This window comes from Corylus avellana, chromosome ca1, assembly GCF_901000735.1.
Source record: "Corylus avellana chromosome ca1, CavTom2PMs-1.0".
Taxonomy (NCBI): Eukaryota; Viridiplantae; Streptophyta; class Magnoliopsida; order Fagales; family Betulaceae; genus Corylus; species Corylus avellana.
The window spans coordinates 453,792-466,374 of record NC_081541.1 but is presented as its reverse complement, the minus strand read 5'-3'; the positions used below and the strand labels follow the sequence as shown (position 1 = coordinate 466,374).

Here is a 12,583-nt window from a genome sequence, read left to right as displayed (position 1 = left end):
CGCTGGTTATCGAATGTTATTGGTGCTTCTCCTGTTATTCTTGTGTTGTATATTTCTAGTTATCATGCCAATGTGTTTATTATTCTTGAAAAACTATGAATCTTACCCGGGTGTTAATCACCATATATTGCTCACAATATTTAGCATCTTAAGATTTATTTCTCTACCTTTAGATTTTCATGATTGCCTACCAAATGTTTTTGTAGCGTTGATATTCTTAGTGATTATTTCATTTGCTCCCCTTGATATTACAGGGTTCTGGTGGACGCCCTGGCTTTGGTCGTGGCAGTGGAGGTATTGGTGCAGCTCCCCCTAGTTCAAGTTTTTCGTGAAATGATGCTGCTTCTTCATATTCTATAGTTCCTGAGCTTAGTATGTAGGAAGAATACAGCAAAGTTGTCAGATTCCAGTAGTATTAAGATAATGAGCTATATATTTTTGTTTGACGGGAACTAGAAAATCATGTGCCTCATTCATGATTATAAATTTTGTTGCTTATTAAAAGCATTTTTTAAACTGATTCCTGGACGATATGTTTCCACATCTTTCAAGTAGATTATTTTTCCTGCCAACGGGTGTGATCTCGCTCTCTTCACCGCCAAACTTTCTTCATTCGTCCCAGGAAATGATGCATTGTTAACAGCTCGATCAATTCATTCAAATTCGTGGTAATTTCGCTAGATGGTGTTTGTCTTCTTGTCTTTTTACGTGCACAATGAGAAGGTGGCAAACTTATATTGAACTTGCTGCTTTGATCATTTATAATAATGCAAGTATATAGAGATTACAGACCCTGCTGTATCGGTGGTTTAAAAGATATCAATATGAGCGTAAAGAAATGAAAGTAAGAGTATGATTGAGATTGTACTTGAGAAATAGAGTTTTTAGGTTAAAAAATTTTATTTGGCAAAAGCTTCATTTTTAAGTTTTTGTTAGAAGTGTGTTTTAATCATTTTTAAAGTAAAAAAAGTTAAAAAAATGTTTTTTTTTTTTTTTTTTTAATTATTTACTAAATATATCTGTTTTGTTTTTGTTTTGACACAATTTTTCAAATACTAGAAATATTTTTTAAGTTCTCTAATCCCAAATAGGTCCTTAAGTTTATCATTATTCTTTAATTTTTGGGGCGAGACTTTTCATTGAAAGCCTCTAATAACAAGTGTTTAAAAAACTTTCTTTTGGGAGTGGGGAGAAGGACGCCCCCTCATGATGAATGTCGTGGGTCTGCCCCCGCTTAATATGATGGTTAAATGAGATATGCAATACCTACGCGTTACATTATTCTAGAGTCTCAAAGAAGACGATTTTTCACATTTGACAACTGAGAACTTGTATCCATCAAGTTTAGCTCTTGAACCTACCCTGCGAAGCCTTTAATTGAATCTGAAACCATAGCTGAAGGATAAGAAAGTGGTCTTACAACTTTATTGCGGATAAGACATTGAATAGCATACAACTTAACAAGACAAAAATACTTCATAAAGTATTAATTGAAAACTTCGAAACATAATAGTAATAACGTTTACAACTTAATATAGTTATGAAATTCAACTAAAGCATAGCTATAACATAGTTTCATAACCAGACAATGCATAAATTGTTGGTGACTTATTCCTTATTGCTAACTTGACTATTTACCGCAACTAAAACCATGTGTTTCCTTTCCTTATTCTTTTGATCCTTGATACTATCTGAAAATTTCAGAAATAACGGTGTAAGTCAACACTCAATAAGTAGGTATAATTATACTATATATGTGGAACCTAGCTCCCACCATTGTTAGAATATCAAACTTTATAAAACATAAAAATCATAATTTAAGGAGAAGAAATGAATATTATGCAATATTATAGTTTTATCATATGTAATGTAAGCTATATACATTCATTATTTTCATTTAAAAACTTTCCTAATCCATTCACTCGTTGTAATGCCACTTTAATCCCAAATGATTGGGTACGTTATGTGGTCCAAGCTCCTGGACCCTCACGCATCCTTCGAGCAGAAGGTTGAGAAACTTGTTTCAAAACACAATCTTTTTACAAAACAAAGTCATCCGTTTTAATTAAAAAAGAACTAGTTTACTAATTTCAACTCATGATGTGTGTGAAAGAGAGAGAGTAGCTAAAAAATCTTTACCATATATATCAAAAGTTGGAACTCAAGGAATATGTATATAAATGGTGTCATCCGAAAATTCCTTGAGATGCACTTCATAACATTTCAAAAAACATGTCACACGCTGGGTTGATCGACGATAATAAGGTCTGCGTTTACTGTTTGTTACTCTCTTGCAAGTTTCATAGATGCAATCTTGAAAACGACGTGCGTATCCATAACTTAAGTATGAGAGCATTTAGGGTAACCTTTATGGATACATTTTTGATACACAAAATCGGTAAGTGGCCATGTTGTTTTAACCCTTTCACATTCTTCAAGTACATCTGTAATGCACTTACGCATTTCTCTAACACCAACTTCATCAACTTCATATGAATAAGAAAGCGGGATGGGAGGTGTAGTCGAACAAAACGAGGGAGGGACAAGGTCATTGGCTTGCACAACAAAGAGAATAACTATAAACAACGTATGTTTTCTAACACGTTTTGTAACCATCATTTTTCTCACACTTTACAAACGTTCTTATTTTGAAGTTTAGTTCAAACTAATAATTCAGGCTTATTAAAACACTTCATTTATATGAAAGTGAAGTGACTTTTGGTTTGAGCAAAAGGCTTAATAGTTTTAAATTGACTTATTCTTAAAGTAATTTTATTCAAAAAAGTGTTGTTTGACCATTTTAATTTTTAGAAGTATAACATTTTCCATTGTAAAGCGGCTTTTGGTTAGAGCAAAAGTTTTAAGATAATATTTTTGTTAAAGATATAACTTTTTTAAAAAAGTATACTCATCAGAGTGCAATTATTTTCAATAAAAAAGTAAGGACGGTTGGCAAGATAATTATAATATATTATATCAATGCACCCATTCAAATAGCTAGATGAATAGCTAGATAAGTATGGTAAACATGTTATATACAAATAGCTAGATGAATTTGAACTATCTGAAAAGACATTTTATATTAAAGATAAGGGATAAATATATTTACGCCCCCTCAACTAACTGTTGTTTTCAACTTAACCCCATCAACTGACATGTATGACATTTGAATACATAAAATTACCATTTTATGTTATGTTGGATGAAAAAGTGCACATGACCTTTTTGACGAGGAACTTTCTAATATATATATATATCCAGATGTCACCATTTTATTTTTATTTTTAAAAAAATTATCAAGAGAATTATTATTATTATTATTATTATTATTATAATTATTATTATTTTAATGATAAAGGAGGTATATTGTCATATTGACAATTTTTTTTTGGTTTGAGTTAGGGGACATTAACTCCATCTATAGTTTGGAAGGGAGATATTCTATTTGGCATGCACATGAGTTGGAAGGAGAGGGAGGGGTGACAAAAAGCATTACTCTTTAGCTAGGAAGACGTACATCATTCAATCATGTAGTAGTTTGAGAGTACATGTAATTTTCTCTTAAATTCATAATCTCATCAAATTGTTTAATTGTTCAATTTTAAATCTAAAAAGATGGGTTGCCCTCCACGGCCGGTCGAGCAAGTGGGTTGGATCCAAATGAGAATCGGGCTACCAAATAAGCTCTCCACCAGCTTCTTCATCCTCATCGTATACGTACAGTTGCTTCACCTGTCAACATCCACCACGTACTACATCTCCATTAAACTGATCACCAAAGATAATCTTTTGGCTTGGCAAACGACCCGTTGTTCCATTATATATTGAAGAAATTCACAGCTTATTATTAGTTATTTTGAGCTTTTATTCTGTAGATTTTTATCAGGTTTCTAGCTTGTTGGGAATTGGGATATATTAAGTTGAGCTGAATTGTAGTCTAATGACATTTAGTTTTTATGATAACGTTTGTCTTGTCTCATTTCTGAAGAGTATATATGGTTGGTTATTGAGTGTACGTACGTTAATATTGGTGCTTCTCGAGATCTCCTGCTGTTCTTGTGTTGTTTAATTATTTCTTGAAAAACTATGAACATTATCCGGGTGAACCACTTTTGTGCTCTAAAAAGCACACTATATAACATTAATATGATTAATCATTAATAGGGTTTGTGGAACAATGATATTTGCTGTCAATTGGAAGTTATTTTGACAAATGATTAATCATATAATATGGTGCTGGTTGTACATTGCCATTACCCATTATCATCTCTCGTGGCTTATTGATTATATCCCTTGAGCTTTTTTTGTTTGACGGGAACTACAAAATCATGTGCTTCATTCATCATGGTTAATTATAAATTGTGTTGATTATTAAAAACATGTCTTAAGTAGATTATTTTTCCATGAAATGCACAATGACGTGGTAATTTCGCTAGATGGTGTGTCTTTTGACGTGCACAATGAGAAGGATGGCAACTTATATTGAACTTGTTGCTGTGATAATTTGTGCAATAATGCAAGTATATAGAGATTACAGCCCCTGCTAATTTATAAATTGAAAACTTTAAAACATAATAATAATAACACTTACAACTTAATCCAATTTCGAAATTCAACTAAGCCATATATAGCTATAACATAATAATGTCATAACTATACAATACATAAATTGTCAATGACTCATTCATTACTCGTAACTTGACCATCTATCGCCACCAAAACCTCAAGCTACCTTATAATTCCATTGATCTTCAATATTATCTGAAAGTTTCAAAAATAAAGTTGTACGTGAGTCGACACTCAATAACTAAGTATCATTATACTATGTGCATGTAATTATAAAACATAAAAATTATAATTTAAGTAGAAGAAAATGAATATTATGCAATATAGATTTTCCGTACATACATAACATTTAGTATGTGAATACTGTTGGTTCAATCCGTAAACATGTATTTGGTAACATTCTTTTCTGGAAAAATTATATTTTACCCCATAAAGTTTGGGGCGATTTGCAATTCAACATCCAAAGTTTCAATTTTGGCAATCCACCCCCCCAAAGTTTCAAATTTTTGTAATTTGACCAATTGTATCCAAAACTTCTCATATTGTCCATAATTTTTTTATTTATTCTATTTTTTATAAATTTTTTTTTTTTTTTCAAAAAAAAAATCAGGGTGGCTCCTTTGGCCATTTGGCCATTTTTGCACCTCCAAATTGTTTTTTTTTTTTTAATAGAAAAAATAAAAATTATGGGAAATATGGGAATTCGAATTGCAAAATATTGAAACTTTGGGGTGGTGGATTGCCAAAATTGAAACTTTTGAAGTCGAATTACAAATTGCCCCAAACTTTAAGGGGGGAGAGTAAAGTGTAATTTTCCCTCATTTTCTGATCATGTGCATAAATTTTGAAAATCATGAACATAATAAAAGAGTAAACTTTATGCATAATTTTCATAAAATTATTGCATCAAAGATTCAAAAATGAAAACTTTTCATTATCCTTTTATTTTCATAATATCATGATAAAATTAAAGATTCAATCTACACATATTTTCGTGCATAAAATACAGGCTATATAATGCATCAAATGAGCGACTCGAATATATATAAGTGTTCTTTTTACAAAACAATTCACCCGTTTTAATGAAAAATAACTTGTTTAATCAAACCCACTTACCTTAACCGCTAATTGATTTCAACTCATGATTTAAGGAGAAAGAAGGAGAGAGAGCGAGTGCGTAGTTAGGTTAAGTATTTACCATAATAAAAGCTGAAACTCAAGGATCCAAGAATTTATTGATATTCTCTTCATAACACTACAAGAGACCCCTCACATAGTGGGCCGATTGACCATAATAGGACCTTCTACTTCTACTTCTCCATATTATTATTTATTATTTATTATTTATTTATTTTGAGCAAAAAAATAGGTCGGAGAGACCAATTGTACCTATTCTACTTGGGCATGACTATAGTAGCACCTATCTACTGGGAGCCGCACAAGAAGAGCTTAAACGGTGAGAACCGCAAGCGTTCTCTCAAGTCCGATTGAGCTATAGCCTGGCTCAGCCCCATCAAGGCATCAATGAGAATTTAAGGTGGTTAATACTAATTAGGCTTATGTGAAGATTCTCCATTGTGGAGATTCGAACTCACGCTCTAATACATGCTTTGACCACTTTGAAACTTTCTGGGGCCATTGAACTACCACCCTTGTTGATTTCTACTTCTCCATATTAGCTTGCAAGTTTTGTTGATACAATTTTCAAAGTGAAGTGGGTATTCGTAAAACTTGACTTTAATAAAGCATACACCATAACCTTCAATAATACAATCTTGATATATTAAGTCGGTACCTGGCCATGTTTTTTTCTTACTTTCACATTTTTCAATTACGTGTGCAATACAATTATACATTTTTCTAGTACCGCCTTCATCAACTTCATATGAATAAGGAAGTGGGATAGGAGGTGAAGATGGACAAATGAGGGAGGGGCACGGGCAAAGCTATTGGATTGCACAACAAGGAGAGCAAAGATAAGTAATTTCGATGCAACTTTTCTAACATCTTTTGTAACCATCATTTTTCTCCGGTGATGGCGAAGAAGAACCAGCAACCAGAAAATCCCTTCGGCCAAGATGAGCTCGTCCCCCTTCCATCGTCGTCGAGGCAACCCAGACAACCCACGAGCTTCTTCCACTCCCACCGTCGTTTCCCTCCCTCTCCTCCCTTCAACCCACAACCCATAACCCACGAGCGCCTCCCTTCCGACTGACGAGCCGGGCCACCAAAAGAGGTAAGCTTTTTTTCTTTATTCTTTTCGTTTCTCGATTTTAATTCCTTCTGGTAACTGATTTTCGATTTTTGTTGAATGATTATTGCTGGGACTTGCTTCTATTTGATACTGAGAGACCATAGATGGAGAAAGAAATTTGTTGGTTGTTTTTTGGATTAATGGCCGAAGAGTGGAGACTATTTTGTGGATATGTTGTTGCTGGGTTGTGATTTGGGTTGAGAAAAAAAAAAAAAAAAAGATCGGATTTGTTTTGGTACTCGGTTTTGAGTGTGGGTTTTGATTTTTGCGGTGGTTTTTGCTTGGCTTTTTCCTCATGCATTCTATATGTTTGATGAAATTTCCATGAAAAAGCTCTTTTTCCTCATGTAGTTTTTGAGCTATGTTTTTCAAAGAATGTTAGCCCTTTCTTTCTTCTTGTTATTTGATTTTATGGTTTAACAAAATTCTTCTTCAATTTTGTTAAGCTGTTTTCCTTGTTATTAACAAAATTCTCCTTGTTTTCCTTGCTTTTGGCAGGTATTGTGTAGGAAATACTTTTGGCAAGCACTTGCTGCATTTGTTGCATTGATTGGACTGGATTTCTTACCAAGGAGAGGAAGAAGTGAATATGTGTTTATAGTTTAGATTATCCTAATGTAACCTATGAAGAGATGTTTAAGAAGAATATCTAATTACATTCTAGAACCAAGTTAATCATATTCCTTGTGTAAACATTACTAGTCAAAGAAACGGCAACAATTATCTAAAAGGATTTATCATAAACAGACCTGGTCATCAATGTCAGTCAGGAAAGACTTCAGAAGTTTTTGCCATTGTGTAATTACATTCACGGCATTATTAAACAATTCACCGGAAAAGTAGATTAAGAAGAACCAAATTGTTTATTCCATAGATCAAAAGGCAAGGAAAATAATTTTTCATACATAAATGAAATCTGTTACACAGAAAGATATGTATAGCATTAGGAAGTAATGTACAAACAAGATATGCTATCATTGAAACAGGACTGAAACCATGACAAGTTCAGTTTATGTGTATCAACCTTATCCTAGCTGGCCCTGGACAGAGCAAACCCTAATCCAAATCCTCACCAATCCCAAGTCCCTCACAAGACAAGGCAGCCAAATGAAAAATCGGGGTACAACAAAATATGGATGCTGTATTGAATGACATAATATGGATGCGTCAATATATATAGCAAATATGTGAAACAGTAAAAACAAGAAAATAGGTTCTAACATAAAAAGTACAGGGCAACAAAGACAGTTTTCTTTGGTGTTGATACTTTTAACAACTTATTTTGGGCCAAAATAAAAGGGGCACAACTAAGGATCGAGATATGTAATGGACATAATTTTTAATAGAATAATTTATTTAAAAGTACACGGTAAGATGATAACGCCGTTCAGTTCTTATAATATAATAGGATTACTGTAAAGATATCTCAATATATAAACTATTGATGAATGAGGATCTATAAATTATAATTAGGTGTTCAGTCATCCATAAACATAACTCATTCTCTTCACACACATACACAGAGAGAGAGAGAGAGAAAGAGCAGACTATATAAGTAGTTATAGTATGCAACACGAATAAAAAACTTTTGTCAGAAAATGCTTTTTGACTTAAAAGTTTTATTTCTCAAACGCAATCTCAAACAGGTTCTTAATCTAATTTAGACATATTCAACAAAATTCAAAAAGCCACAATCACTTTCGAGCATAAAGAGCTTTTATTTGAAATCAAATAAGAAATGAGAATCCTCTACCTGAATGTATACCAAAACAAGAAAACATAGAAAACTTACTAGGTGAGCCATGCGGAGTTTCTAATGACAATTTCATCATTGAATAAAATATAACTCCATCACCGTCCGCACATGACTTCATGCATGACACCCTGTTAAATAAATGGCCAAAAAAGTTATATGATAAGCAACCAATCCGCACAGAACAAAAGCATTCTAAACTTAACTCAACTCGGCTAAACCTCATACCAACTAAATATATATAAAAGCATTATCCCAATAAATACATCCAAACATAGCCTAGAGAAAAAAATGCAGAAGAATCATATAAAGTGTGCATTCGGATGGAAATGGGGAAGGGTTTGCAATGCTGATGTAGGACAAATTCCAAAAGCTCTGTGTATAATACTTATTTCTTCTGCTAGGGTTTTGCAAACAGAAGATTTTAGAGATTGGAATAACTGGTGAAGGAGCTCAACATTGGCATATTAGATTTCTGAGATCTTCGCAAGATTGGGCGCGTGAATCACTTTGACATTTTCTTGGAGCTAATGTATTATACTCCATTTGTTGAAGTGGAAGATAAAATGTTTTGGAGACATTCTAAGAATGGAAGATTTGTGATTATGAGACTCATAATGGAGCCATTGAATTTCCTCCGAAGAGTATTTGGTGTGTCAAGGTACTAACAAAAGCAGAGCATTCTTTGGATAAACACCTGCTTTGGGTAAAATACTGACAGTTGATAGCTTGGAAAAAAGGGGTGAGTAGATGCTGCATGTGTAAGAATAATGGTGAGAAGGTACTAGATCATGTCCTCTTACATTGCACTGTATTAAAAGAATTGTGTTTGTTTGCCTTATGTTATTGAATTGTATTGGCTGATGCCTCGGACTGTGATAGAAGTTTTTGCAAGTTGGAAAAGAAGACTCGTTACCTTGAGCCCTTTGCATCATGTGGACATTTGGAGGTTAAAAAAATAATCACTTTCAATGATATCAAGTTTAGCAGAAACTTGTCACACCCCTTTTCCATATCAACTGCTAAGCCACGCAGTACAATGCTAAACTGTGTTGAACACAAGGACAAAGACCTCCAACCATAGGTTCCATACTACTTTATTTAATGTTATACAAACCGGACAGTAATTGATGGGATTGATCTTATTCCTTTCTTCTCTAACTGGGTGATGCAACATTTGTAGGCCTACTCTTTGGCTGGTCATTTGTGGTTTCTGAGCATAATTCTCAGATCTGCCTTTTCATTATACCTATCAACACTGTCTGAGTTGATTATCAATTCCTTTAGAGTAATGCTAATGGAAGACTATATATCTTCCCAAATGTGATGTGACTTTTAAAATTACCATTGAATTTGATGAGTATTATTAGATTTTGATCTATTGATAATTTTAAAAGCTATATCACATTTGAGAGGACACAATAAAGACTCTAGTCTTCCTTCTAGCATTACTCATTCCTTTATAACCTTGAACATTGCAACACAATAATACAAACAATTCTTTTCAAAGTACCAAGTGTGAAACTCACCAAATGGATAAGAAAATGGACAAGAAGAGGAGAGGAAGGGGAGTGAATAGTTTGTGGAGTACGTTAGGAATATATAAGCTAGTAGCTAAACCAAACCAAGTCAAAGAAACTTTGTGGGCAGGTTACGAACATCATCAAAGTATGTCATCATTTTTGGCATCAAAAATTAAATATTCAAAAACGCATATTCCATTTTTTCCAGATACATAATATTTGTCCAAAAAGTCTTTGTCCAATGAGCCATAGCTAAAAAATGGCTCCTCTCCCCCATGAAGGAACAGGAAGGAGGTTAAGGCTGTGGGTTCAAGTGCTATTAGGTATGTGACTACCAATTAAAAAAAAAAAAAAACAGAAATAGGAAAAAAAAAATTAAATATAAAAATAGTAGAGGCACAATTACGCAAACAACGGAGTGAATTGAAGCAGTTTAAAAGTGTAGATCCAAAAAAAAAAAAAAAAGAACATACCGAAATGTGCTCTGTTCCAAGATTACGTTCTCTTCTTTAATATTTTCATGCACATTCCGTAGAAAAGTTTCTTCAACCTGCAAATGATAATGGCTGAATAAATGTTCATTCTCTGCAAATGTGTATCCACTAACATCATCATTTCTGGTTTGACATTGTTTTTTTTATTACTCTCGTCTCAAAGGATTCATCTCTGGAATCCTCATTAACATCATCATCTGAATCGTTATAGACCGCAGTTGGGAGAACAATGCCATCATGGGTTAACAACTCCAGATCATCGTCAGTAGTTTGCATTGCCTCGGCAAGCTTATCTGCAGGAATTGGTGCAATTGAATGTCTCCATTCTTCTTCATGGCTTCCTTCACATACTGACCAAACATATCCAACCCCACCTGTACCAAGGTGATCAATAATAGTAACTGGTATGAGAGTCATGACATATTAGTTAATGATCTCAAACATTGATTTGTTCTTTCTTTCTTCCCAGTTTTATTTTATAACCAAAAATAAACCCAAAAAAGAAGAAGAAGAAGAAGAAGAAGAAATAAATGTTCATTACCAGTTTTTTTGTTTGCCAGTTACTGAAAAATCTGCCACATATGTGACGGAAATAAGCCTGGACATTTAACTCTATCAGGTTAGTGTATCCTGAGCATATACCAAAAGAAAATGCCAGCTAACCTCATAAGTAGGCCAACTTTGTTTCTCCAATAATTGGGATGTCATCGCCTCTTTTGACCCTTCCAATGTACTTGTGATTGCTGCATATAAAAAAACTTATAATAACGCACAACAGCACTTCAAAAAGTTATGTACATCTTAACTGTCAACAACTAGTATAAGGCAGAAGAATTGTAAGGCATTAAACAATACAGCTAAGAAAGCATCAGTATAAAGACACTCTGGCCTCATCTACCGTAACACATATGATGTCTAAAACTTCATTTGCAATTTGTTAGCAGCAAAGAAATAAGTATGGCTCTAATACTTCAGTCTTTGGAAAACACAATTCATACAAACACACAAATATATTTATGTGTGTAAACATGCATAGATAAACTTTGATCGGGCGGCGCCCTATAAAGTTTAATGGGATCTCACCCATTTTCGCTTTCAATGGTGAGATGTTTTACAAATCCGAATCATTCAAAAACCTACAAAATATGAAGGTGGATATAGCTTTCAAATTTTGCTTAAATTAATGAAGTAAAATGATTGACACCTTTACTTATATTTGAACAGTGATTACTATTACATGCATGTATGCGTCGAAAAATAAGGTTCACACACATAGATATGTATATGGGAACCCCGGCCCCGCCAAAAATTCGGTTCTTTCCAAACAAATTCTTAATTCCTCATCACTTCAAGGCACCCCCACTTTAAGGAAGCTTAAGAGGCTTATATTATTTAAGAATTATTATCAGTAAACTTGATCTCCTGCCCATATCATGGTTAGATCAAGGCTAAACGCTTTGCAAAAACAATCCAGAAAAGTAGGAAAAAGATGGGATGCAGTAGAAGTTACATAAAATTTCTACAACCCCACCGCTATCGTCAGCATACTCCAGCTCCTCATCACTATCCTGCTTAGTTGGTTGTGGATGCAATGATACCTTTGAGTATGAAGGAACAACAAATTGTTGCCCTATTACAACCTGGAGGCTAAGAAATTTCAAAACACCGTACAAACTACATATAGTCATAAATCACAAAAGGGTCATAACTTTCAATATTTGGACCTTGCAATTATTATTTTTCAAAAAAGAAAGATGAATTTGAAAAGACACAAATAATATATATATATATATATATATATATACCAAAACTTAATGAAGCAGATAGGAAATTTAATTAATTAAGTTGGTTCAAAATTGGCCGAGCAGGTGGATTTTACAGCTAAAAAGGGGTGGCACCACTTTGGAGTCATGTGCACCCCAAAAGCAGATGTCCTTAAGTTTTGCTTTTTCACTTCTTTATATATGTTTACTGTATATCATAGTCTTGATTA

General features: G+C 33.5%; 3 protein-coding genes across 3 annotated transcripts in view; 2 read left to right on the top strand and 1 right to left on the bottom strand.

Annotated features, from left to right (window-relative positions):
* The window catches only part of LOC132163146 (small ribosomal subunit protein eS10z-like), a 2,678-nt gene extending 2,247 nt beyond the window's left edge, over positions 1–431 (top strand). The window contains exon 5 of the mRNA XM_059573338.1: positions 255–431. Within this exon, the coding sequence (XP_059429321.1) occupies positions 255–332 (78 nt within the window). The 3' untranslated portion in view covers positions 333–431. The remainder of the gene's footprint in view (positions 1–254) is intronic.
* LOC132161929 (protein REVEILLE 6) overlaps positions 1–12,583 on the top strand; it is a 32,001-nt gene that overhangs the window by 17,716 nt on the left and 1,702 nt on the right. The gene's annotated exons all lie outside the window — the stretch shown is intronic.
* Positions 10,809–12,300, bottom strand: LOC132161959 (uncharacterized). The gene is made up of 3 exons (XM_059572190.1): positions 12,101–12,300; positions 11,254–11,333; positions 10,809–10,964 (listed from the first exon to the last, which is right to left on the bottom strand). Exons 1-3 carry the CDS (start codon positions 12,276–12,278, stop codon positions 10,833–10,835), a joined length of 390 nt encoding a protein of 129 aa, XP_059428173.1. The 5' UTR covers positions 12,279–12,300; the 3' UTR covers positions 10,809–10,832.